At 48.1% G+C, this 26,320-nt stretch overlaps 1 protein-coding gene across 4 annotated transcripts; it reads right to left on the reverse strand.

The window, feature by feature from the left end:
• Positions 1 to 1,509: 1,509 nt before the first annotated feature.
• ZNF746 (zinc finger protein 746) lies at positions 1,510 to 25,856 on the reverse strand. Of its 4 annotated transcripts, none has more exons than XM_069461381.1 (7): positions 25,694 to 25,856; positions 22,554 to 22,853; positions 22,339 to 22,420; positions 21,246 to 21,359; positions 5,419 to 5,610; positions 4,763 to 4,888; positions 1,510 to 3,860 (listed from the first exon to the last, which is right to left on the reverse strand). In XM_069461381.1, exons 1-7 carry the CDS (start codon positions 25,715 to 25,717, stop codon positions 2,785 to 2,787), a joined length of 1,914 nt encoding a protein of 637 aa, XP_069317482.1. In that variant the 5' UTR covers positions 25,718 to 25,856; the 3' UTR covers positions 1,510 to 2,784. The 4 variants fall into 4 exon arrangements, with proteins under 4 accessions (XP_069317482.1, XP_069317481.1, XP_069317480.1 ...); XM_069461380.1 differs by having other exon boundaries at positions 1,510 to 3,863; XM_069461379.1 differs by having other exon boundaries at positions 22,339 to 22,465.
• Positions 25,857 to 26,320: the final 464 nt, after the last annotated feature.

Below are 26,320 nucleotides of genomic sequence, written 5' to 3' on the forward strand. Positions count from 1 at the left end.
TGCAGGATGCTGCAGGGCAGCGGTAGAGGAGGGTTCCTGTGAAGTCTATGGGGTAGTAGCAGCCCCTCACTCCATGGCTCTTATCTGGTTTCCCTGAAGACTGACTGGGAATCTCCTCTGAACTTCTGAAGCAGAACATCAACTCCCTTACCCAGATCCGCTCCTCCCCACGCTGAGTGGCACTGGAAGCCAGAGACCAAGGCATTCTCCATTTACGGGACCATGGTTGGGGGTTCTGGCCATGTAATTCAAGATTTCTGTGTGCAGAGTGTGTGGGTGAGAGGGAGGTGAAGGTGCACGAGCACGGGAAGGGGTGGGGTAAAGAGAGGTCTCCTGAGCTAGCCAACGCCAGGGGCTGCCCTGCTTGGCTTCCAAGCTGGAGACACATCCCCTGGGGAAGGTGGGTAAGAAGTGCGGCACAGAGGTCAGGGCCAGGCAGAAGGAGTGTGGTGTCATGCCCTCACAGGGGGAGATCTACACCCGGCCCTTCTCCACGTCCCACTCCCATGCCCTCCATGGCAAAAATTAAGGTGGATTATACGTTTTCATTTTCCTAAAAAGATTATGACCAAAATGAGAAAGACTGAAAACATGAGATAAAATATTAACATTTTTTGACTCTGGCTGGTGGGAATGTGGGTGTTAGCCTGGCTCAGCCACCATCAACGGACTTTGCTCCGATACCTGGATCACAAACACAGGCGTCACACGTCCTCTCTTCACCTCCTGCCCAGCCAAGAAAAGATGCAAGGAGAGAACATCAACATCCATTTTCCTCTGATATTCTGCGATTCTTCTCCCAGACCTTCCTATCTTCATATATATCATCTCAAATCATATAAAACCATGACATAAACCATGCTTATATTCTGTTGCAAAGTGATCTGATGTGTTTTGATTCTCCCTCCAAAAGTCAGTTTATCTCTACAAAGTCAAACTTCTCTGGAAACTTCCATTCCTACTTCTCCAGGACGGTCACCACTGCAGGTGCAGAAGGGAGTTGAGGCAGCCGAACAGACAGTCCTGTGGAGGATGTGTTCACAAGCATCAGCCACAAAGATGCAGGTCTAAGAATGGGACCCACAAAACCGCTTGGTGCTGGTTAGGTTTTATTTTAACAGGATGTTTTCTGTTTATTTGTTTTTCAAAATATCAGTTATATCAATATTAGAAGTGTAAACAGGTACAAAATATACAGTACATAGAAACAATTTTCTTAACTAGTCTATTGCCTACTAGAAGTATGCATGAGGGAGCTGAATGAACAGCAGCCACGGCCTCCCCCTCCGCAGGGGAGACAAGCTGCCCATTCTGGGCAAGAGGACCAGTGGCTGCTTCAACAAAACAGGAATGGATATTTGTGTGGTCGGGACAGCACTGTGGCAGAATCAAGACATCTGGGCCCACCTTTAAGACACTAGGCGCAAGGATGAACAGGCCGCTGTCCGTCATCCAGCTTCTGGGGCTGTGCTTTCCGGAATGCCCAGCAGACGACCGAGCGCGCGCACACACAGGAGGCTGGTGCGCAGCAGAAGCAGCTGCTAAAAGCACAAGTTCCTTTGAGGATTTGACTTAGGTCGCTGTGGGCCAAATATTTTAAGAGGGCAAAAACGGAAACCTTTTCTCCCCCAAACTGATGTTCCAGGAGAATGAGCTGTGTCTCACCTGGGCTCTTCCCACCTCTTGGCAGGCCACTGCGTACCGTACCCGCAGTGAGAAGCTGAGATGTGTCCCCTTGGAGCGGTTTATCTCCTCATCTCTCAAAAGAAATCCCTGTCCTGCTGCTTCCCAAAGTCACAGTAATGATCACATGAGATGCGAGGTGGAAGTGTGTTGAAAGTAAGAAAACACTACGCAGAGGGAACAGGAAACAGGCATCTTGTGGGAGTGGGAAGCAGCCCCGGGCGGGGTGGGCAGGCTGGGCAGGCTGGGTTCGCTCGGGCTCTGCGGGTAACTAGATGTTTGAGGGTTCAACTCCCTGAGCCTCGGTTTCTTCACCTCTCCAGACCTAACGCTGTGGTTTCTGACAACCCTCCCTCATGAGGCCCAGGAGTCACACAGCAGAGGACACTGCCAAGTTCCCTTTGGAGATGTACTGCCGGTGGCCCGAAATAGGGAAAAGTTGGGGCCAGCACTTTTGGGGGGCCTTTTCAGATGGAGGCAAGCTGGGGAATGTAACTGCTGCTTCGGGACGGTCTTTCCTGCGGCGCTCAGCTGGGCTCCCGGGCACCGGGGGGCCTCACTGCCAGGGCTTGGCGCTCCAGGCCTAGATCAGCCTGCTTCGACCGCCTGGTCTCGCCTCCCAGGGGGCTGAGTGGTCGGCAGGACCCTGGCCCCAGAAGTCAGTGGGACCAGGGGCGCCCCAGCCGGCCAACCTTCCAACACACTCATGATCAGACTTGGGGAGACACGGCAACAGAAACGCACGCCCTGAAAACTAAAAGTGCGCTACAAAATTTAAACTGGCACTACTACTACTTTCCAGCTTTTTCCTCAAGAATTAAAAAAAAAAAAACCAAAAAAAAAAAAAAAAAAAACAACAGGTTCGCAATTAAATTACTTAAAATTCTACGGTGCTCATATTTCACAATCAGAGAATTCTACTTTGTTTAGAGGTGGAAGCTGCATTGTTTGATAGTTTCTCTTTTTCCAGTGATCAGTTCGGCAACTTGGAAATTTGGTTCCCCGGTCTCCGTTTCCACCTCGGAGCTCCCGAGGCCACCCTGCTGTCTCCAAACGGGGCTTTTTACACGTGTGGCCGGCGTGGCTGCGGGGCTGGGGCGCTCACAGGTCCCCGCCATCAGTGGGTCCCAGCACACTGAGACCACAAGTCCAGTCGGTCACGAGGTCTGTGGAGGCCAAGGGTCCTTTGGAGGCCGGGCTCTTGAACGGGTCCGGGGGCCCGGCAGGCAGCGGCGGCAGCGGCTGGCCGCGGGCCGGCGCCTTGGCCCCCGCCGCGTGGTTGCGCTGGTGCTTGCGGAGGTGGTCCTTGCGGATGAAGCTCTTGCCGCACACGGTGCAGGTGAAGGGCCGCACGCCCGTGTGCGTTCGGTAGTGGTCGATGAGCTTGGAGCGCTCGGTGAAGCGCTTCTCGCACTCGGTGCAGGGGAAGGGCCGCTCCCCCGTGTGCAGCATGCGGTGGCGGATGAGGTGCGCGGGGCGTGTGAAGCAGCGGCCGCACTCCCCGCACCGCAGGGCGCTGCTGTCCCGAGCGCTGCCACCCGCTGTCCCTGTCCCTGTCCCTGTCCCGGGGCCCGCGCCGTCTGGCAGCCCGCAGCTGCGCTGGTGCGCGCTCAGGCTGACCTGCAGCTGGAAGCTCTTCCCGCACGTGGCGCAGGTGAAGGGCCGGCCCCCCGAGGGCGCTGCTGGGTGCTTCTTCAGCCCCGGCTTGTGGCCAAAGCCTTTGGTCCGGCCAGGGTATTTACAGGGATCGTTGAAGGGCCTCGCGGCCTGGCTGGGGTCCAGGACAGCCTCGCCATTGTCTGGGGAGGAGTAAGGGAGCCCCTCGGGCCCAGTCCTTGGGTTCAGGCCCACTGGCGGTTTACACCGAAAATTCCAGCCCCACCGGACCCCGCCGAAGAGCCATTCCCCGGGAGGGGTCTCCTCCTGGGCCACGGCAGGGCTGAGCTCACCCATATCCCTCTCAGGCCGGGCAGGCTCTCGCAGCCCCAGCACAGGGTCCTGGCTGGGGAAGGAACTGCCCTGGCTCTCCCAGGCGCCTTCCTGGACAGGACTAGGGAAAAACCGTGTGGCTTGGCCTGGTCCAAACAGGGTCCCGTGAGCCTCTAGGTCAGTAGGATGCACGGGTGTGGCCACCACCTCCTCTTCCTGGACTTCTGTTTTTATCACAATTTTTACATCTGCTGAGAAAGGCAGAAAGACAGAGATCATTCTGTTTCTCATGTGCCCAGAGAGCTATGAATCTGATACTGTCATCTGGCCGCTCCGCAGCTGCTTAGGGCCCTTAACATCCCCCCAACCCTGGGCCCCTGGCAGCTCAGCAGAGCATCCCCCTACTGGTGTTCTGACACCTTCATCACAGGAAAAGCACCTATCACACCTGCTTCCCAAGTTGACTTTTACTTTGGCTGTTGAGGCCAACCATGAATGCATCCTAGGAAGGGAATTCTGAGCACTGGTGGCCTTGTGATCAAGGTGCAAAGCAGGGGCTTGGGGTTAGCTGGATCTGGGACTGCCCCGGCTCTGCCACACACCAGCTGTGGGATGTGGTATCTTGGCTTATTGATAGCAGGGATCTTAGCACAATTTTTGGGGTGCTAAAATGACAGAAATTACTTAAGGTAACAGATGATTGGCCTTCAAAACTAAATAAACAGAAAACTAACAGATAAATGTGGTAGTTGTTCTTCTGAATTTTGGCATTCAGACACCTGTCTCTGGAAGTACCAACATCTAAGAAGTGGTTCTGGTTCAGTTTTGTTTTCTTCCATGCCAGAGAGGCCATGGGTCCTTCAGTCTGGGGAGCAGGTATATCCTTCAAGACATCAGCGTAGCAGAATAGACTGGTTAACACTGTGTGAAAAAGGAACTGTCTGAAACATGGACATCCTCAAGAAAGGCTGTTCCAATCTAAGACTTGGGAAGGAGATAAAGAACAGGATGGATGAGGAACTGTAAGATCAAAAGACACCCTAATGCCTGTTGGCTGGAAGGTCAGGGCAGTTCACCAGTAAAAATGGGGCACCGGGGCTGAGGTATCACAGGCATGGGCCTTTCCCGTCCCCTCTCTGCACCCCTGTACCTTCCGTGGAGGCTGCGGTGTTGAGCTTCAGGGTCCCGTCCGAGCATGCTGAGGACGGATGGTGGGGAGGGAGATCCGCCTGCCAGGAGGTGGGCGGGATGGTGGTTGAGAAGTTGGAATGGACGCCTGCAAGGAGGAGAGAGCGGAGCCGGAGGGTTAGGGGAGGAAGTGGGGGTGAGGGGGCAGAAGCAGAAGCAAACTGTGGGTGAGGGGAGCAGGCGAAGCCCTGAGATCCCCATCAGGGACTTTTCTGAGTGATGATAAGGACTCAGCCTCTCTGAACCCAGTGTCTTTTGCCCCTTCTCTGAAGCACCGGGAAGCTCAGACCTCACCAACTCATCTCGTGCAGCCTGTCCTGAATACGAGGCAACCAGTGGGACTTCAATGCCCACTTCCAGGGGCACAAAGAGCAGCCATGTGGTTGACGAAGGGGGCCACTGGTACCTGGGCCAGAGAAAAGCCCAGGAACAGCATCACTGACCTCAGAGGGGCTGCAAGCGTCCCCTGGCGCAGCCCATGCCTCAAGGTGGGGAAAACTTCTAAATTAGACCAGAAGTTTTGAGAGCCCACAGCAACCCATATCCTCCTGGAGCTCTCCCCATCTCTCCCCATAGGGACAACTCATTCCTGTGTCTGATCCCATCTCAGCCACTCACCAGAGGTAGTGTCCGTGGAGATGTCTCCTGCTCCAGAGTCCAGCTGGCTGAGGCCCCAGGGCTCTTCCCCAATATCTGGCTGCCCGGCTGCCCATGCCTCCACGCCCAGGGCCTGCTGCTCCTGGAGCTGGAGCTCACTCTCCTGCTTGATCTGCATTAAGAGGTCAGGGGCAGGGACCGGGGCCCCCGAGCCTAGGAAAGGGAGAGTGTGTGAGCACAGCATCATGGCCCCTTGCCCTAGGAAATGGACACAGGGGTCGTATAAGGTTCCAACAAATAGCAAAGGAGCCCGGTGGGAAGGGAAGGCAACAGCAAACAGGGCCTCTGGGGCCTCTGGGCCCAGTGTGAGGTCACAGGCACTGGGTACATGGGCAGGGTAGGAAAGGGTGATGGGGGAGGGGGGATAAACAAGGGCATTATCAGGGTTAGGCCACTGGTACACAAGGGAGACTGGGCTGCTCTGGGGATGTCCTGCCCTCACCTGAAACACAGAAATGCCACATAAAATTTAACCCCAAATCCCTCCAAAACCTTATCCCCCCACATGTATTTAAGTGAGCTCAAAAGAAAGATTCCAGATATGAGAACTGAAGAGAAAGCACCAGTCCAGTTAAGAGTCATGGTGGGAGGCAAGTGGCCCAGAGGGTTGCTGGAATGGGATACAGACCTTAGGGGCTGGGCTTTCATGTCCATGTGAGGCCGAGAGCGGGGCTGAGTGGCCTGCATGAAACCAGGAGCCACAGGCCATGTCCAGCCTATGCGAGTGGGACTAGGAAAACCCCATCCACCCCAGGGAGCTACTGGGAAGCCACCTACTTGTCCAGGGCTATGTGTGAGAAAGTAACCCATAAAAAAACTCAGAATCACATCTCCACACAGAATTCAAACCACCCACAAGGGGCAGAGACCCTAAGCTGAGAAATTCACAGAAAAAGCAGCTGAGAGCCATGGCAACTCAGGAGGCCCCAGCACAGGCAAATGCAAATCTGCCCCAGAGGGGTAGGGGCTCCCTTACAAACTAAAACCAGAAAAAACCCTAAAACTTACAAACCAGAAGAGGAGCCAAATGGGCATGAGAGTCATGGCAGATTTCACTCTCAACAACTACAGAAAAAAAGGATAGGCTGAATGACACAGTAACATAAGTGTGTCTAAAATCATCAAAGAAATAAATGAAGGAACAGAATCTCTAAGGCAAGAGAAGAAAATTATTTTTTAAAAGTCAGATTTGAGAAGGAACTAAATAGATATTCTGGAAATGACAAAAGCAATTGTGGAAATGAAAAACTCAATGGACGGCTTAACAATAGATTGGACACAGCTGAAGAGAAGATCAGTGACTTGGAAAACGGATCTGGGGAAATAACCCAGAGTACAGCACTGAAAGATAAAGAAAACTATGCAAAAGTTAAGAGACATGGAGGATAGAATGAAAAGTTCTAAGATGTGCTGGCAGAAATCCCAGAAGGAGAGAATAGAGAAATGAGTAAATGGCAATAGGTAAAGAAATAATGGCAGAGACTTTTTCCAAAATTGGCATTATGAGCCCATAGTTTGAAGGAGCACATCAATTCCCAAATAGGAAGGGATGGGTGTATACCTACTTGATGAGTGCAATGCGCACTGCCTGGGAAATGGACACGCTTGAAGTTCTGACGGGGGGTGGGGGGGGAGGTGCCCGGCCACGGGCAGGGGGGGATGGGGGAGGGGATGGGTGCATACCTACATGATGAGTGTGATGTGCACTGTCTAGGGAATGGACACACTTGAAGCTCAGACTCGGGAGATGGGGAGGCATGGGCAATATATATAACCTGAACTTTTGTACCCCCATAATGAGCTGAAATAAATAAATAAATAAAAATAAACAAACCAACCTTGACAACATTCATGTGAGATGGAACAACAACAAAGACAAAGAGAAAAATCTTAAAAGATACCAAAGAGAAAAGAATGACATTCAGACTGAAAGTAGATTTCCTTCAACAGAAGATAATGGAATATCTTCAAAATGCTGAGAGCAAATATCTGTCATCCCATTTTATGAGGCTAGTACAATTTTGATTACACAAACTAGAGTATATGAAAAATTTATAAAATAATCTCATTCATGAACAGATATGCAAAGATTCTAAATTAAAGAATTGCAAATCAAGCCCAGCAATGTATCTGCAAAAAAAGAAAGAGATAATATATTATGAACAAGTTGGGTTTATCCTGAGAACTCAAGGATAACACTAGGAAATATGGTATTATAACTCACAAAGTTAACTGATTAATGGCAAAAACAATATAATCATCCTAACAGATATAAACCCAGCATTCAACTCTTCTATTTCTGGCATACTGCTGGCTAGATGTGCAGAGAAACAGAGAAATTCCTCTCAGTGTGGAACATCTAAAAATGCTGAGTGTGAAGTATAGAAATAAAAAATATTTTAAGCATGGATGACCTGCAAATAAAGCAAGAAAACAAACAGAGGCCAGAAACTGTAAGAAAGCCCAAATGTATAGTGGAGAACATCTCCTGATCTCCTGATGCCTGGGTTTGAATGGACTGTGCACATTTAGGGCAGAAGAATGTGAAAAGCCTGGGATCAGGCAGGGTGGGAGGCAACCTTCTGCCCTCCCCCCCCCCCACATAAACCTGAGACCCCAAAGGGCAACATTCCCAGTGGACTACACTTACAATAAAAATCAAAGCCAAAACCTGCCCCACAGAAGGAGACTGCCTGTTCTGCCTGAGGGGGGAGAAGAATCTCCCCTGGAAGCTGACACCCACAGGCCAGCACTCGAGGGTGTCTGGTGCCAGCCCTCATAGCGCCACTGAGGCCCGAAAACCTCCAGGTAAAAGTAGCGGGCCTGGGTCTGCGCTGGCACCAGATGACCAGCAGAGACAAACACACACATTCTCAGGAGGAAAGCATTTTAAACACAGCTTTCAAATAATTAATGAGCTCACAATTACACGTCACCACCTCAGTAAGAAAACCAGCCATCTCAAACAAACTCAGTAGAAAGCACGAGCTGCAGAATGGACCTGCAGACTTTGGATACTGGAAATATCATATAGAGAATACAAAGATTAATATATTTAGAGAAAGAAAAGGGGGGAATAAAAGTACGGGAAATGAGACTATCAAAACAGACCAATCAAATTTTGAAAAAGAATCAAATGTAACTTTAGAATGTAAAGATAAAATAATTGATATTTAAAAATCCAATCTATAGGTTAAACAACAGAATGGAGATGAATGAATAGAGAATGGTAAACTAACTAGAAGACAGATCAGAAATTATTCCAACCTCAGCAGCACAGAGATTGAGCTGAAAATATGAAGATATAAAGAGGGGCTCAAAGTTATAAAGGCTAACATGAAAAGTTCCAGCATAAAAGGGCAGACAGAAAGGGGACAAGGCAATATTCAAAGAGAGAATACTACCAATTTTCCCAAGTTGGTGAAACATATCAATGACTGAAGCAGGATAAAGAGAAAGAAATCCACACCTAGACACACTGTTGTAAATCTGCAGATCACCAAAGAAAGAGACCTAAAGCAGACAGAGAAAAAAGGCAAAGTATCCCCAATGATTAGGCGGGGCGCAATGGCTCACGCCTATAATCCTAGCACTCTGGGAGGCCGAGGCGGGAGGACTGCTTAAGGTCAGGAGTTCAAGATCAGCCTAAGCAAGAATGAGACCCCATCTCTACTAAAAAAATAGAAAAAATTAGCTGGGAGTGGTGGCGCACATCCCAGCTACTCAGGAGCCTGAGAGGCAGGAGGATCACCTGAGTCCAGGAGTTTGAGGTTGCAGTGAGCTATAATGACTCCACCTGGCACTCTAGCCAGGGCAACAGGGCGAGACCCTGTCTCAAAAAAAGAATAATAATTAAACTGATGGCTGACTCCTCAATAGCAACAGAAGCTAGAAAAAAACACTAAGAAAAAATAATAATCAAACTAGAATTATGTCTTTCCAGTAAAGTTGTTCCTCGGTATCCATGGGTAATTGGTTTTGGGACTCTCTGTGGATACCAAAGTCCACGATGCTCAAGTCCCTTACATAAATTGGTGTAGTATTTGCATATAACCTACGCATATTCTCCCATATACTTTATTTTTTATTTTATTTTTTATTTTTTGAGACACAGTCTCGCTCTGTTGCCCGTGCTAGAGTGAGTGCCATGGCATCAGCCTAGCTCACAGCAACCTCAAACTCCTGGGCTCAAGCAATCCTACTGCCTCAGCCTCCCAGGTAGCTGGGACTACAGGCATGTGCCACCATGCCCGGCTAATTTTTTCTATATATATCTTAGTTGGCCAGATAATTTCTTTCTATTTTTAGTAGAGACGGGGTCTTGCTCTTGCTCAGGCTGGTCTCGAACTCCTGAGCTCGAGCTATCCACCTGCCTCGGCCTCCCAGAGTGCTGGGATTACAGGTGTGAGCCACCGCACCCGGCCCTCCCATATACTTTAAATCATCCCTAGATTACTTATAATACCTAATGCAATGTAAAGTCTATTAGTATGTAGATAGCATTGTTCAGGGAATAATTACAAGAAAAAAGTCTCTACATGTTTAACACACACACTTTTTTCTCCTCAAATGTTTTCAATCAGCAGTTGGCTGAATCCATGAATAAGAAACCCACAGACAGAGAAGGTGCACTGTATAGGGATGGAATAAAGATATTTTAAGACACATATAAACTCATATACAAACACAAATTGAGAGCTCGTTACCATCAAACACACAAAAAACAACTTCTAAAGGAAGAAAAAAGTTCTAAAGTCTTCTTCTAAAAAAATAGAAACAGGATGTGTAACTTTCAAACTAATTAAAAATAACAATAGTTTGAGAAGGCAAAAAACCCAAATGAGTAATTCCTGAAGGAGGGGTGGGGAAAAAATACAGAAAAGGCAGGACTAAGGATTAATACCACAATTTAAGATGGTAGGAAAGAACCCAAATAAATTAGTAACCATGATCAATAGTGCTGTCTAATGGGATAAACAATGTGAACCACCTATTTAAATTTTAAGTGTTCTAGTAGCTACTTTGAAAGAATAAGATCGGGTGAAATAAATTTTAACAGTATATTTTATTTAACTCAATATATCCAAAATGTTATTTCAACATATAATCAGTATAAGATGATTTATATTACTTTTTATTCACGCATCTTTTGTATACAAATCTTTTTTTTTTGTACACAGTTTTTGAAATGTGGTATGTATTTTATCCTTACAGAACATTTCAAGTTCTCAGTAGCTACATGTGGCTGGTGGCTACTGTTTTAGAAATTTAAAAGGTAAAGATTATCAGACTAAAAACAAACAAAAACCCCAGCCACGTGCTATTTACAAAGGACACACCTAAAACAGAAGGATGCGGAAAGCAACGTAAAAGAATGAATGATATACTAAGCCAGAATTAACAATGTTTAAAAAATGATGTAGCTGTGCCATGTCAGATGAAATAAACTTTAAAAATCAAAAATAAAAAAGGATTACTATACACTAGTAAGCTGACCAGGAAGATAAAATAATTCTAAATATTTAAGTTTATAATATAGCTTCAAAATAATAAATCAAAACTGGTAAAACTCCAGAGAGAAATGGATAAATCCCCTTTCACAGTGGGAGATTTTGACATCTCTCTCTCTGTATTGACAAATCTGGCCAACTAAAGGCTGTAGAAAATTTGAACAACACTATTAACAAACCTGACCAAATGTACAGAGGCAGAATCCAAATATAAGGAGAACATTTGCTTTTTAAGCTACACAGAACATTAAGGAAAAATGAATACTTTCTAAGTCATAACACAAATATCAGCAAATTTTAAAAGATTAATTTACATGCTGCATTTTCTAACTATAACACAATTAGGTTAGAAATCAGTAACTCTCCACATGGAATAAATTTTAAATACATGTATTTCTTTCTCAATAATCCAAGGGTCTAAGGCAAAATCACAATGAAAATGAGAAGATATTTGGAACCCATTGTTAATGAAAATATCTATCAAAATGTGTAGGTTACAAGAACATCAACAACAAAACCCTTTAAAAAGCAGAAGGAAATAATAAATGTAAGAATGTAATAAAAGAGCAAACAAAGAATTCAATGAGCCGAAAGTTGGTTCTTTGAAGTGACTATTAAACCAGTTCATCTCTAGCAAGAGTAAGAACAGGAGACAGAACGATAACCAGTCTCAAGAATGAAAACAGAACACAATGATCAGTGCAGCAGAGACTAAAAAGATAAAGAAGATCTTATGAATGTTATTCCAAGTAATCTGAAAACCACAGGGAAACGGACAGATTCCTAGAAAAATTTCAACTTGCCAACACTGACTAAAGAAGGAATAGAAAACCTGAATAGTCCTAGAACTAAAATAAATCAGTAGTCAAAATCTCCCCTACAAAGAAAACTTGAGGCCCAGCTGGCCTCCTAGTGTTTTCTACTAAACATTCAAAGAATAGATAATCCCAACATTATACAAACTCTCTGAACAAATAAAAACAGAGGGCACACGTCATAGCTCACATCTATCTTGAATACTGAAACCAGACAAAGACAGTTTGAGAAAGGAAAATTGCAGGCCCATCATGTAACTCATGACAAAGACTCAGAAATCCTAAACAAAATAATTAGGATACAAAATCCAGCAATGTACATAAAGGATCATGACTCAATTAGGTTTATTCCAGGATTGCAAGGTTGGTTCATTAGCAAATAACAATTTTCATTAGAAATAAATTTTCATTAGAAAATAACAATTTACCATATTGGCAGGTTAAGGAGAAAAACCATATAATCACCTCAATAGATATCAAAAAAATTGCATAAAATTAAACAGTCATGCCTACTAGAAACACCTAGCCAACCAGAAATATAGGAAACTTCTTTAGAATGATAAAGGGTATCTGTAAACAAAACCTTTAGCAAATATTATACTTAATGTAAAAAGTCAAAAAGCATTCTCTTTAAATTCAGGAACCAATAGGATACCTGTTATCATCACTTCTATTTAAGGATTTTTCTGGGAGTTCTCAGCCAGCACAATAAAACAAGAGAAAAATAAGCCATAAATATTTGAAAAAAAAAAAAAAACCAAAAAATTTTTATTACTTATAGATGATATGATTAACTTTTCAGAAAATCTGAGAATCATTACACAATTATTAGAAAAGTTATTAGCATTAGTGAGAATTTTAGCAAGATTCCTAGATAGAAATATCAGTAAATGAAAGACAACTTCATTTTTATATACTATTAGGATTTCGAGGGAGCCGATCAATTACCCTTTTTCTTCCCTGTCATGGATCTTAACAGAGAAATAAAACAAAAGAGGAAGGCAGGTGAGGCTAATTGATTTCTATTACTGATAATTTAGGAAGTAGCTTTTATCTGTGACCAACACCCTATAATCAGAACGTTACCCACTGGACCAGGGGAGAAAGAGCAGACAGCAGACACCACGTGGTGGCTGGAGGCAGCCAGCTGCCCAAGACTGTGCTGGTCCAGCTCTTGCTCCCAAACTCTCCAGTGAGGCAGGTGCCTTCTCCCAAGCAGCGCTGGGTGCACACAGGGCAGAGAGGGAGACCGGAAGGAGCTCCTGCCATAGGATGAAAAGCCTTCACAGAGGGGTATTCCTTGCCCCGAAGCCCCCAACATGTATCAGCAGCAAATAGAAAATGCAAGTTAGAAAAAGATACCACGGACAATCATGATTTACCAAAACACAAGGAACCCAGGATTATATTTTTAAAAATCTGCAAGACCTTTTTGGAAGAAAACTATAAAATTTCATTGAGACATTATAGACAAGCCCCATGGAGGGACTTAGGATATTCACAGATAACATGAGTCAATATAGTAAACATGCCCATTCTCTGGGAAATGTCTGACAGATTGAACGCGATTCCAACCATGACTTCCACTGGCTTTTTCATGGAACTTGCTAAGGCAATTCGAAAGTTTAACTGAAACACAAAGGGAAAGAAGAGCCGGGGTACTGGTGACAAAGAACCAGGGTCTCTACTTCGTATCACCACAAAAGTCCATTCCCAATGGATTAAGAACTTGAACTTGAAAGAGGAAATTTAGAAACTATTAGTAGGAAATATGAGATGCTATATTATGATTTTGAGGAAGGTAAAAATTTCTTAATTGTTTAAGACACAAAAAGGACAAATCATAAAGGAAAAGATTAGTAAATGCAAGTATGTTACAATGAAAAACATCTGTTCTTTAAAATATACCATACAGATGACACCAATACACATAACTGACAAAAAGATTAATATTCATCATACTGGATTAGAGTCTATGGTAAAAAAAGATTAATATTCAGAATATGTAAAGAATGGCTGACAAATCAATAAGTAAAAGAAAAATAACTTAAAAGAAAAATGAACATAAGCCATAAATAGGCATTTCACAGAAAAGGAAAGACATATGGCCCATAAATACAGAATATAGTGCTCAATCTCATTAATAGGAAAATGCAAGTTTTAAACCACTTCACTCCCAGCAGATGGGGAGAAATGAAACCGGCACTTCCAGGGCTGGTGATGAAGTGCGACAGGAAGCCCCAGGCCCTCCCTGCTGGCGGGGAAGCGAACTGGTGTCCCCACCTGACATTACCTGGAAAGGCTGAATATGTCTCTTTCCTATGACCCAGCAGTTCCACTCCCAGGTCTACACCTAGGGGAACTTTTACACATGCATGAGAATTTCTACAATCGCACTGTTCCTAAAACCAAGAAAAATTAAAAACAACACAAACACCCACCAACAGAAGGCATAAATAGTGCTATAGTCATAAAATAGAAAACTACAAAGCGGTGGAAATCAGGAAAATGAATGAACTACAGCTACACTACTTCAATGTGGATGAGTCTCAAAAGCCATATCAAATGAAAAAAGCAGGTTAAAGAAGAATATATGTGGTATATTTCATTCATAAAAAGTTCAAAAACAGGTAAAATTAAACATTGTTATTTAGGAATGTATACATACGGCATAAAAACGTCAAGAAATGCAAGGGACTGATTACCTCTGATTCTGAGTTTTCTGTTCATCTGTGAAAGGAAGGAAGGGATGTGATCGGGGAGGGACAGGGGTCCTGGCAGGCTCAGGCTGTGATCCATCTCCTCTACGATGGGTATTGGAAGATGGGTGTTTACTGTCATTATCTAAACTTTGCATGAATTTTATTCTGTATGTATTTTATTTATTGTCATGTATAATACACAGTAACAATGTTTTAAAAGAAACAAAATACAAAAAAGGAAAAAAAAAAAAAAAGACAGCATTCAATACAATACAACACTTGTTCACAATCAAAATTTTTGGCTGGCCAGAGTAGAAGGAAATGTCTTTAAATGGAGAGTACTTCAAAAAGCCTGTGGCAAAAACTGTACTTAGGATGAAATGTTAAAAGTTTATCTTGTCCATAGACAAGGATGCCAACCATCATTGCTACTATTCAACATTGCCCTAGCCAACCTACTACACAAGAAAAATAAACCTATAATATAAAAATTTTAAAAGAGATAACTTTTGTGTTGTTTATAGAGGGTATAATGTATAGATTAAAAAACCCAAGAGAATCTAAAGAGATAAATCATTAGACCTAATAGGAGAGTAAAATTTTTCTTTCACTAAAGTCAACAGCATACCTGTAGCCCTGTAATGACTACTTAAAACATGTAACTAATTGTAAAAATCCCATTTACAATAAAAACAACTGTCAGGAGAAAACTGTAAAACCATATCAGAGCACGCAGAATTTATTGAATTGCCTTCAATAAACAAGTCTTCTCATAGATAGAAAGGCTCCATGTTGTGATGAGGGCAATTTTCCAGAAATTAAATTATAAAGTAAACGCAATTCCAATCAAACGTCCAGCAGGATTTTCTTGAGAACACGATAAAGATTCTGAAATTCATGTGGAAGAACAAAGGTCCAAGAACAGCGAAGAAAGTTTCTGAAGAACAAGCAGAGAAGGGTGGTCTACCAGATACCCAGGCTCATTACGAAGCTGAACGCGAGCAGTCCTGGCGCAGAAACCAGGGGACCAGTGGACGGGCGAGGAGCCCAGGGGCAGCCTCGCGCATACACGGAAACCTGGGCACGAGAGACTCCCGTTACAAATCGGTGAAGAAAAGACAAAATAGTCAGCAAACTTTGTCGAAAAATCAGACGTCCTTGCGGGGGAAATGTTAAACCCTCCCTTGCAACCTACACAAATATGAAGTCTAGATGGATTAAAGGCAAATTTGAAAAGCAAGACTTTAAGAGTTTTATAAGAAAATATAGGAGAATATCTTTTTGACCTCAAGTGAGGTAGACAAGGATATCTTACTACAGAAAAAGTGCCAAATCATAAAGGAAAAGACTGCTAGGTTTGATTCTGCCAACGATGAAAATTTTTATCCAAGAACTACAAAGTTAAAAGAGCTGCCACAGACTGGGTGAAGATGTCTGTAATGCAAATAGACAAAGGATTAGTATCTAGAATATATACAAAAAAGTCCTGAATCAATAAGAAAATGAAAAACAACTTTAGTAGAAAAACAGAAGACAATTCACAGGAGATGAAACCAAATACACATGAAAAGGATGCTCAACTTCACTAACAGTTGAGGAAATACAAATTAAAACAAGATGCCATTTCACCTCCATCAAGCTGCAAACATTTAATGATGGAAACTGGGCAAAGATATAAGAAAACAGGAACTTCATAACTGCTGGTAGTGGTGTCAACTGGTGTAGCCAAGGGGACAGCAATATGGAAATGACAGAGGTGAAGACCAGCCTATGATGCAGTGAGGCCTCTGGGTCTATTCCCTGGAGAAACATCCCCTTCTGGGCACAGAGAGACATGTCCAAGAATGTTCACTGCAGTATCACTTATGATAGTAAAAACTTAGATATAGCTTAAGTGCAAATCAGTGGAGGAACGGGAAATAAACTACAGTTGCTTAAGCATCTGTTAAAATGCATGAACTTGAGCTATATGTATCAACATGGATGAATCTGAAATACAGAATAATGAGTGATAAACATAATGAAACCTATGTAATTTTTCAAAACACAAAAAACTGTATTATATATTGTTTACCACTACATATGTGCACAGATGTTTTAAAATGTGGATGGAAAGGATAAACACAAAATTCAGGACAAGTGGTTACCCCAGGGAAGAATGGGACCGGGAGACCTAAAAAGGGATTTAAATGGTATCAGAAATATACTATTTCATCCACACATGCTTCACATACATGGGTTTTAAATTATGAGCACGGCATACACTTAACAACAAATATTTATTGAATTCCTACTCTGTGCTAAGCAATGGTGCCTGGAATGATCATATGAACAAAACAGATAAAAGTTTTTGTCCTTTTGAAATCTGCATTCTAGTGGGGAGGGGCCGGTGACTCTGTAAGTATGAAATACACGTGACAGACGATGCTGTCTGACGTGGAACAAACCAGAGCAGGAGACAGAGCCTGGCAATCCTGGGTGGGGAAGGGCTGCCCGTTACATAGAGTGACGGGGGAGTCCTGTTTAGAGAAAAGGCCCGCAGGAGGCACCATCGGGGACCTCTCTGAGGAGTGCTCGGGCAGACGGCATCGCAAAGGCTCTGGGACAGCGCTGCGGGAACAGCACTGAGACGGTGGAGCTGCAGCACAGAAAGAGAGAAATAGGAGGAGGCAAGCTGGTTGTGTGGATCACGGGGAAAGCCAGGACTTGGGTCGTAAAGGGAGAACTCTGTTGGGTCCAGCAGACAGGGGAGCAGGGCGGGAGCAGAGGGACTGACAATAATCTGAGCACACACAGATGGACTCTGGGCAGATCTGGGAGGGAGGGCCGGCAGGGTTTCTGATGGGTGGACGTGGGTGTGAAGGAGAGGGTCACAGAGCACTCCTGGGTTTGGGCCTGCATCTGGAAGGATGGAGGGAGGTTGAGAGAATGTGGGAGGAATGGGCTTTGAAGGGAAGAGGAGGAGCAGGCTTTGGGAGTGTTCAGCACAAGATGTCTGCGGACAAGCAAACGGAGACGTTGGCCAGGCGGCTGGGGGTGTGGAATTGGGGTAGACGCCCAGGCTGGAGGAGCACTTTCCCATGGTTAAGTACAGCCCTATGACCCCATGGGATGGTGAGAGTCGGGCACCTAGGAAGGGGAAGGTGTGAGCCGAGGGACTCCAATACTGAGAGGCCTCCAAGACCAACAGGAACCAGCAAAGAAAGAGTGGTGGAGTGGGGAGGAGGAAAACCAGGAAGGTCAAAAGATGTGACTCAGCTGGGTACAGTGGCTCATGCCTGTAATGCCAGCACTTTGGGAGGCTGAGACAGGAGGATCACTTAAGGCCAAGAGTTCAAGACCAGCCTGAGCAACGTAGCGAGACCCCTGTCCCTACAAAAAAAAAAAATTAAAAATATTAGCCAGGTATGGTGGCCCATTCCTGCAGTTCCAGCTACTTGGGAGGCTGAGGTAGGATCCCTTGAGCCCAGGGGTCCGAGGCTGCAATAAGCTATGATCACACCACTGCGCTCCAGCCTGGGCAACAGAGAGAGAATCCATCTCTTTTTCTTTTTTTTTTTTTTGAGACAGAGTCTCACTTTGTTGCCCTGGCTAGAGTGAGTGCCTTGGCGTCAGCCTAGCTCACAGCAACCTCAAACTCCTGGGCTTAAGCGATCCTACCGCCTCAGCCTCCCGAGTAGCTGGGACTACAAGCATGTGCCACCATGCCCGGCTAATTTTTTCTATATATATTTTAGTTAGCCAGATAATTTATTTCTATTTTTAGTAGACATGGGATCTTGCTCTTGCTCAGGCTGGTCTCGAACTCCTGACCTCCAGCGATCCACCCGCCTCGGCCTCCCAGAGTGCTAGGATTATAGGCATGAGCCACCACGCTCGGCGAAATCCATCTCAAAAAAAAAAAAAAAAAAAAAAAAGTAACTCTAGGAGGAGAGAGTGATCAGTGGTAAATGCTACAAATAGGCCAAGAAAGAAAACAGACCTTTTGGTACCACGGGGTCACTGGTGACAGAGACAGGAAGGGGTTTGTTGGAAGGGGTTTGAGAGAGAGTGGGAAGGGAGGGGTGGGAAACAGAAGCAGAGACGCTGTCCCGTGGGATCCGCCCGAGGAGAGCAGAGGAGCAGGGCAGTGGCTGGAGGGGGATGGGGTTGAGGCAGGAATGTCGGGGTTGCCCTTGAGAAGGCGGCGCGGGTGGGATCTAGTGCCAGGTGGAAGGGGCCTTTGACTGGAGGACGGACAGTTCGGCAGTCACGGGAGCCAGTGCAGAGAAGAGGGGCCCAGGTGCAGGCAGATGGGGCAGGGAGGGCTGTGAGTGTGGTGTGCTTCTTTTTAATTAAAAAACAGTTTTTAAAAAAATACAAAAACCATTCTCAGCTTGTGGGCCACACAGAAAGAGATGGCCTAGGTTTAGCCCTTGGGACACAGTTTGCCGACCCCTGAGCTAGGGAGGTGGCTGAGGAGCTGCAGTGACCGCAGGGCAGAGAGTCCACTGAAGCCACTGGTCGTGAACATCAGCAGACCAGTGGCTCGTGGGGTTTTCTCCAGCCACACAGCTGCTCGGGTTCAGGCACAGAACAGGCAGACAGATTTCACCAGGAGGGTGAAATCAGGAGTCAGGAGTGGTGTGCTGGAAGTGGAGAGGGTGGACGGGGTGTCATCCAGTCAAAGGGACCACCGTGGGGGCGGGTGGAGTGGGCAAAGGGCCGTGTGTGTGGAAGTGGCCATTGCCAAGAGTGAGGGCAGGAAGGGATGCGGGAGGAAAGGTGCCCAGAGGTCTGCAGAAGGCAGCAGAAAGAGGGTTGAGGTCCACAGGTGGGGTTCCTAGAGAGGAGGGAGTGAGACCAGCACAGCAGCGATAACAAGAAGCAAGGATACCCACCTTGCAGGCCTGGTGGCTTGGGGGACATGGGGAAGAGGACAACAGCATGCAGGGGGCTCAGGGCAGGGCTCAGCCTGAGCAGGAAAGGGTAGGAACACTCAGGATCTAGCGGGCCTGGCTGGGCGCTGAGTCCTGCCAAGCTCAGCGGAGGGCTTTGCAGGAGGTGAGAAGGGGAGCTGAGGTCTGACAAGAGCACGGACCAAGCAAAATGGGGATGGGGGACGAGCTGGGAGTCATCCCTCTTCTTGGACTAGAGAGGACAAGGACAAAGGTCACACAGGATTCCTGCTGACGGGCTCTAGGTAGGGTTTGTGAGTGCTGGGGGGTCTCACCGGCAGCCGGCGTATTTCTGAGCTCTTCTGCGCTCTCGTTAGTGATGGTGTGGAAGCCAGGGAGGCTTCCACACACGTTATAAACACAACAAAACCCACCCACTGTGGATCTCCTGTCAGTAAGGCTGGAAGCCGCCTTTCCATCCAGACAGCATCTGCTCTCAGTCACCTTTCTATCCTCCAGCTTTCAGCACTGGCCTCAGCACCCAGATTCTCAGAATACGTTTGCTGAACTAAACTGGCAAATGCATTAATGAATGCGGCCCTGTGGTCAGCTCTGCACATGCTTCTGCCCTTGTAAAGTGAAAAATCTCATTGAGATGAAACACGCATGGAAGACACATTTAATCCAACACGAGTTACACACAGGGAGACTTCTGAGTAACTAGGTGTCGGATGAAAGGGAAACCTGAGGCAGGCTAGACAGTCAAGGGAGGTCTTCTGTAGGAATCAGGGGTCAGGGCTGGCAGAGACGGAGTCTCCCTGGTCAAACGACCCAGCAAGGTCTTCACTTCATGAATTTGGTTTTTCTCACACACCCACCTGTCCTTCCCTTAACTTCCAAAGGTACTGACCGGCTCCAGGAAAACCTGAGACACTGGTATCTGGTATCCAGATTCACCTTAAATAAATTTGTGGTTCTAATCCTATTGGACCATATGGCTAACCAATGGGTTTATGTTCTGCAACTACTAATAGACTTAAATGAAATTTGGTTCTTGGATGGAGGCAAGGCTGACTCTTTGCAAATCTATCAATTAATTTTGCTTTCAATATACAGTATTCCCTTCAACAACTCTCAATATACAGTTGACCTTGAACAACATGGGTTTGAACTGTGCAGTCCACTTATACATGGATTTTTTCCCACCTCTGCCACCCAAGACAGCAAGACCAGCCCCTCCTCTTCTTTCTGTTACTCAGCCTGCTCAATGTGAAGACGATAAGGATGAAGACCTTTATTATGAGCTACTTCCACTTAATAAATAGTAAATACATTTTCTCTTCCTTATGATTTTCTTAATAACATTTTTCTTTTCTTTGGCTTACTTTATGATAAATATAGTACATAACACATAGAACATACAAACAAAATATGTGTTAATAGACTGTTTATGTTATTGGTAAGGCTTCTGGTCAACAGCAGGCTTTCAGCAGTTAAGTGTTGGGGGACTCAAAAGTTATATGTGGATTTTCGCCTGCATGGGGGGCCGGTGCCCCAACCCCATCCTGTTCAAGAGTCAACAGTTCTCCTACCTGCCCTCTCAGCGTCCTCCTCCCTCTGCCCCTAATTCTGTGCCGCTGGTTCTGTCTCTTTCCTAAAAGACTGGGTTTGCTGCCTCTTTCCCTGATGGAAAGTGTCAGTTTCTAGAGTATTAGCTGAATAGGTTAGAGGTTATAACTCAACTATAAAACACTTAGATTTAAGACATTTAAGGTTGATGTTTCTCCTTGGCTCTCTCTGGAAAGATCACACCCTCCCTGGCCCTTACTTCTCTGTTTCCAACTGATCACCTGCCGGCTCCCTGGCCTTCTCCCAGCCCCTCACCTGGACTTGGGTCCACAGGAACATCTGGGATCTTGGGGCCAGCGCGACGCCAGCTGCACGGCTCCTTCCCTTGTTCAATCTGGGAGAGGACCTCGGGCTTGGAGATGGCATAGTCTGAGGAAGGACAGAAAGGTTAGCTTTTGTCATGTCCAGTCAGGCTGGGAACAGTCAGCCTGGAAAACCACGAATGGTCTAGAAACTAGATTTCTCAACTGATATAGAGCAGTGGCTCCCAACCATAGGCAATTTTGCTCCCCAGGGAACATCTGGCAAACTCTGGAGACAATTTTGACTGTCGTGACAAGGGCTGGGGGAGAGGTGCTACTGGCACCTGGTGGGTGGAGGCCAGGGATGCTGCTGAACATCCTACAACGCACAGGACAGCCCCCACCACAAACAATCATCTGGTCCAAAATGTCCGGGGTGCCGGGGTTAAGAAACTCTGGTATAGAGGTGCACAGTAAGAATCGGGACAGTTCTTAACATCAGTCTGCACCTGCTCCCATCCTCAGGCTTATTACCCGTAGCTCTGAGATCACACAGAAACCATCGGGAAGAGGAAACCAGCCCAGGAGGAATTAGAGTCCAGGCCTTTCCTGGGAAGTATAAATGAGAAGAGCAGCAGTAGCCCCAGGGTCTGAGGCAAGCAAAGCTTTGGGGCACAAAGAAATGGTTTGCTTCAAGAAGCATGGTCTGCTGTGTTCTCTACTGACCCCGAGGCACGTCACTGTGAAGGCCACACATCTCTGCAAGAGAAGGCTAAAAGGAAAAGTCTTTCTCAAATGTGGGGTTGACTATTTACTGGGCACAGGAGCAGTAGGAGCCTTCTCCGCTCCAAGTCTCAGCAAGAACAGAAAGGTCCATGCTCCAGGCCTGGTTAGGAGAGGAGCATTCCGTGACCCGCAACCACCAGGGAGAAGGGAGCTCCGGACTCCACTGCCCAGGGCTCATCTTTCGCAGGAGGTGGTGGTAAGTCCTTGCAAGTTCAACGTTTCTAGTGATTTACACATAGCTGAGACAAAAACAACTACGAGAAGAGATTGAGGGCTTAAAAAAAATCCCACTTAACAGAGAAACGAGTGCCAGGCCTTACCCAGGGAGACCAGCGTCTCATAGTTGCCCCTCATCACGTGCTTGTAGAGCTCCTTCTGCCAGTCCTCCAGCTTGCCCCACTCCTGCTCGGAGAAATACACGGCCACATCATCAAAGGTCACGGGCACCTGGAACCACAAGTGTGGCACACGCTCACCCACATGCTCACAGGTACAGCCCCTTGGGCTCCCCCAGCCCAGGGCACCCAGGAGCTACCTTGGGGACCTCCCCCTTGCTGCCTGGGGGCAGCCGCAGGATCCAGAAGTTTCTGTTGCGCAGCAGGTTCTCCACGTTCTCCAGCCGCCTCTGCAGCAGCCCGTACTCCTGCAGCAGGGTCCCCAGCACGGCCCACTTGCCCTCCAGCTGGTTCCCGAACTCCACGGCCGTCTTCTCGCAGTCGGCCAGCTTCTTCTCAGCCATCCCGGTTCGACCTTCTAGAGAAAGCAAGCGGGCAGCCTGCGATTCAATCTTCCTCTCCATGGCCTGAATCGTAGCTGCCATTGTCCACGGAGAAATCTTTCAGAAATGAGAAAGAGAAGCCCACATCATTCATTCTACCCAGTGTGTTCCTTGAGCCTATCTCCCCTAGGCATGGGGGAGCTGGGCTGGGAGTGGGGAGCCCCTATATGTGGAAAGTGGGGCTATCTTGTACCACATGCCAGATCTCAACTTGGCAATCACCTCCTTAGGGTGTCTTAGGTCTGGCCTACGTCCTCCAGGCCTCTGCAGCGCACTGTGCAGACTCCTACCCTGGTGCTGATCACCCTGCACAGTAATTTCCCACAGGCCCTCACACTGAGGGCTCCCTGAAGGCCGTACTGCATCTTGTCACAGCACAGTGCTTGACACATGGCAGGCGCTTGGTGCAATTTGGCCACATGGCAGTGACTTGGCATTGCTGGGGCGTTTTAGTGGAGAAATGGCAAACTGCAGATTTCCTAGAGCCCAGCCTGCACCTCCCGTCATGATTACACAGGAACTGTCTACTGGTGATGACCTAGCAAAAAAAACAGCTGGTTCACTGAAACTGCACAAACAAGAGTATTGCTCAATTTCTTTCTTTTTTTTTCTTTATAAAGCATCTCATGCCCCCTTTAATAAGCATAAAAATGTAATGGCCAATTCCCCTTCCCCCAGGACAATCTGATTTTATCCCTTCCCCAACTGCCCCTCCCCCACAAGCTAAAATCACCATTACTGCAAATCTCCGAGAGCCAAGAGTGAGATTTTTTGACACTGCCTAAGCCCGCTAAGATTCTGGCTTTTTCTTTCCCAATTCCTCGCCTTCCCAAGGTAAAAATGATAGTCTTAGGTATTTTTGTAGCCTAAGATCAGTGACATACCCTACAGTCTGGTGAGGCAGACAGACATATGCCACAAACCTGCACTTTTATACATGCGCCAACAGTCTCAAGTGGTGCTCCCCTGTCACTGGAAACATTCACAGTGTCTCAAATGACCAGCAGTTAGGGACAATGAAGAAAGGGCATGTTTTACTTTGGGTGGGGAGCTGGGCTACCCAACCCCATCCACAGGGACCTGAGGGGCAGGGAGGAGGTCCTGGGACTGGCACCTTCCACCGTCAGGGACTTAAATTCTGGAAAATCATTCCCAAATAGAAGGTTGGTGATTATCTGCAAAGTAAGGAAGTGGCTACTAGGAACCAGTATGGACTCATTTAGAGAAAGTCATCGAGAACTAGAATATGGAAGGACACCTCAGAAAATGGAGACAAACAGAATTTGAGCAGAGGCAGAAAAAAACCTGTCCAGGATAGTGCTTAAGAGGTTTTCTGCTTGTCTGGAGGGAAGACGGACCTGAAGAAGGAAGGACCGATGGGGCTCAAAGGACGGGAAGTTCTGGGTGGGCAGAGCCCTGCCTGGAGGAGAAAAACTAGACGTGGGCGTGAGGCTTGCTCTCCAGCAGGCTCAGCCACGGGCTCTGCAAGGCCACCGTTGCTTCCCTCACCTCTCTGATCTCTCACATCGGTCCCTGTCACATGGTCCAGACTCCAAGAGTTACTCCAGAAGGGTCCTTTCCCATCAACGCCCAGCTCCCCAGCCACTGAAACCCTCTGCATCCTCCAAGTGCATTATTACAGTCTTTGTGGTGCATGAAAAGGGCATCTGCACAAATTCCCACTTTATTAAGAAAATATTACTCTTCAATATTTGAACAACAGGCCACAGTTTTTGTACCATTTTGATGGGGCCAGGAAGCCCTATGCAAGGCCTTCACATTACTTGGTGGGAGGTGGCAGCTCCTTACCACCTGGTGGCTAGATAACACATGGAGCTGTCCCCCAAACTCTTTGCTTGAGAAGAGTTGATGGACTGCCCACCCACAAAGTCCAGGCACCAAACTCTTTCCAACTCTCTCTGCAGCTCTTACCAAAACCATCTTTCCCAGGCTGATGGACTCCTTTTTATTCCTGAACACGCCCCGCACTGTCTCGTCTCTCTCTGCCTTTGCCCGAGTACTTCTCCCTCCCTGAGAAGCTCCCCTGGCCTAGCTCGGCCTGATGAAATCCTAGCCTACTGTAAAAGCTCGCTCAAACCACAGAAGCAGAGTATCAGGCCCAGAGGGGTGGGCAGGGGTCCCCTGCACGCTCACAGTATGCTCCCACCGCCAGGCCAGCGCTCGCCTTTCTGTTTTGGACGATTACTACCCGTGTACCTGTCTGCTGGGTCCTTGAACACAGAGCGACTGTCTTCTCACACTTTCCAGCTGTGTGATCCTGGGCAAGTTAACTTCTCTAGGCCCCGGGGTTTTCTTTTGTATGACAGATAATAATGGTACCTACCCCACAGGTTTGTTGCAGGGACAAAGTAATGCTTGGATGGGCTTGGTGCAGTGCCTGGCTCTACACACGGGAGCAAGTCCCTTCCGCGCCGGCCCAAGCGAGCTGGGCACTCAGTGGGCGCTCAGTGTATGCGGAATCAAAGCCGGACACCTCCCAGGTGCCACCAGGCCGCTGGGGGGAGCTGGGGGGGAGGGAACGCACGGGCCGAGCGCTAGGCAGAGAAAGGAGCCATGGGTGGGGGGCGCGGAGATGAAGGGACAGCGGCTGGGGCGGGGGCAGGAAGCCCCGCAGGGCAGCAGGAACTTGGTGTGGGCCGGCCCCCGGCGCTGGGACAACCGTTCCGCCGCTGCTCAGGCTCGGCCCGGAATGGGGGACCCGGCCGGCAGGCGCCGTAGGCCCAGGCGGACCCCGCGCTCCGCTCTCCGGAGCCCCAGGCCCGGTGGTCCGGCCCGGCCCCCGGAACCCCTCCCCAAGGCCTGCGGCGCCGTGTGCTGGGCCCAGGCCGCCCGGGGCCCCGAGGCCGCGCGTCCGTGCGCGCCCCGGCCGCCCTTACCGGAGCCGCGGCCGCCTCGGCCATGGCCCTGCGCTGTCCGGCCCGGCCCGGAGGAAGTCGCCGCCGCCGCCGCCGCCGCGCGCGGCCCCACGCAGGCCCGGCCGCTCGGTCCTCTCCGCAGGCGGCGCCGGCCCGGCCCTGCCTTCCCCGCCGCGCTCCTCGGTGGCCGGCCTGCCGCCGCTCCGCCCGCAGACGCGCCGCCGCCGTCAGCGCCCGGCCGGTCCACACTGCATCCTGGGAGCCGGCGCCGCGGCCCGGCCGACGAAGGCCCGTGAGGCTTCCTGGAGGCAGCGCGGCCGCACAGCCCCACCTGCAGTCCGAGAGGCGAACGGCAGGCGCGGCGCCCGCCCGCCCGCGGCCCCGCCCCGCCCCGCCCTGCCCGCGGCGGCCCGACGGCCGGGCGCGCGCGGGCTCCCTGTCCGGGCCCCGCGGCCGCAGTCCGGCCCGAGAGACTCGGTTACCGAAAGTCTCGTCCTGCTCAGGGGACCCGCCTGGCCTGGCCGGGAGCGCCCCCCAGCCCTGCCGCACAAGCTTGTGAGCAAGGGCCTCGCTGGGCAGTGTGCAGCCTCCGGTGACCTCGGCCACCGCCGCCCGCTCACCCCTCGAAGCCCAGCGCCCCCAGCTCGG

Source organism: Eulemur rufifrons, chromosome 29 (assembly GCF_041146395.1).
Source record: "Eulemur rufifrons isolate Redbay chromosome 29, OSU_ERuf_1, whole genome shotgun sequence".
Lineage (NCBI taxonomy): Eukaryota > Metazoa > Chordata > Mammalia > Primates > Lemuridae > Eulemur > Eulemur rufifrons.

Bases quoted from the DNA above. Each gene is read 5' to 3' on its own strand.
- ZNF746 (XM_069461378.1), bottom strand. From the start codon at position 25,717: ATGGCCGAGGCGGCCGCGGCTCCG. The intron at 22,854-25,693 runs GTAAGGGCGGCC...CATTTCTGAAAG, and splicing joins CCGAGGCGGCCGCGGCTCCG to ATTTCTCCGTGGACAATGGC. The intron at 4,889-5,418 runs GTGAGTGGCTGA...TCCTCCTTGCAG, and splicing joins CTCCACGGACACTACCTCTG to GCGTCCATTCCAACTTCTCA.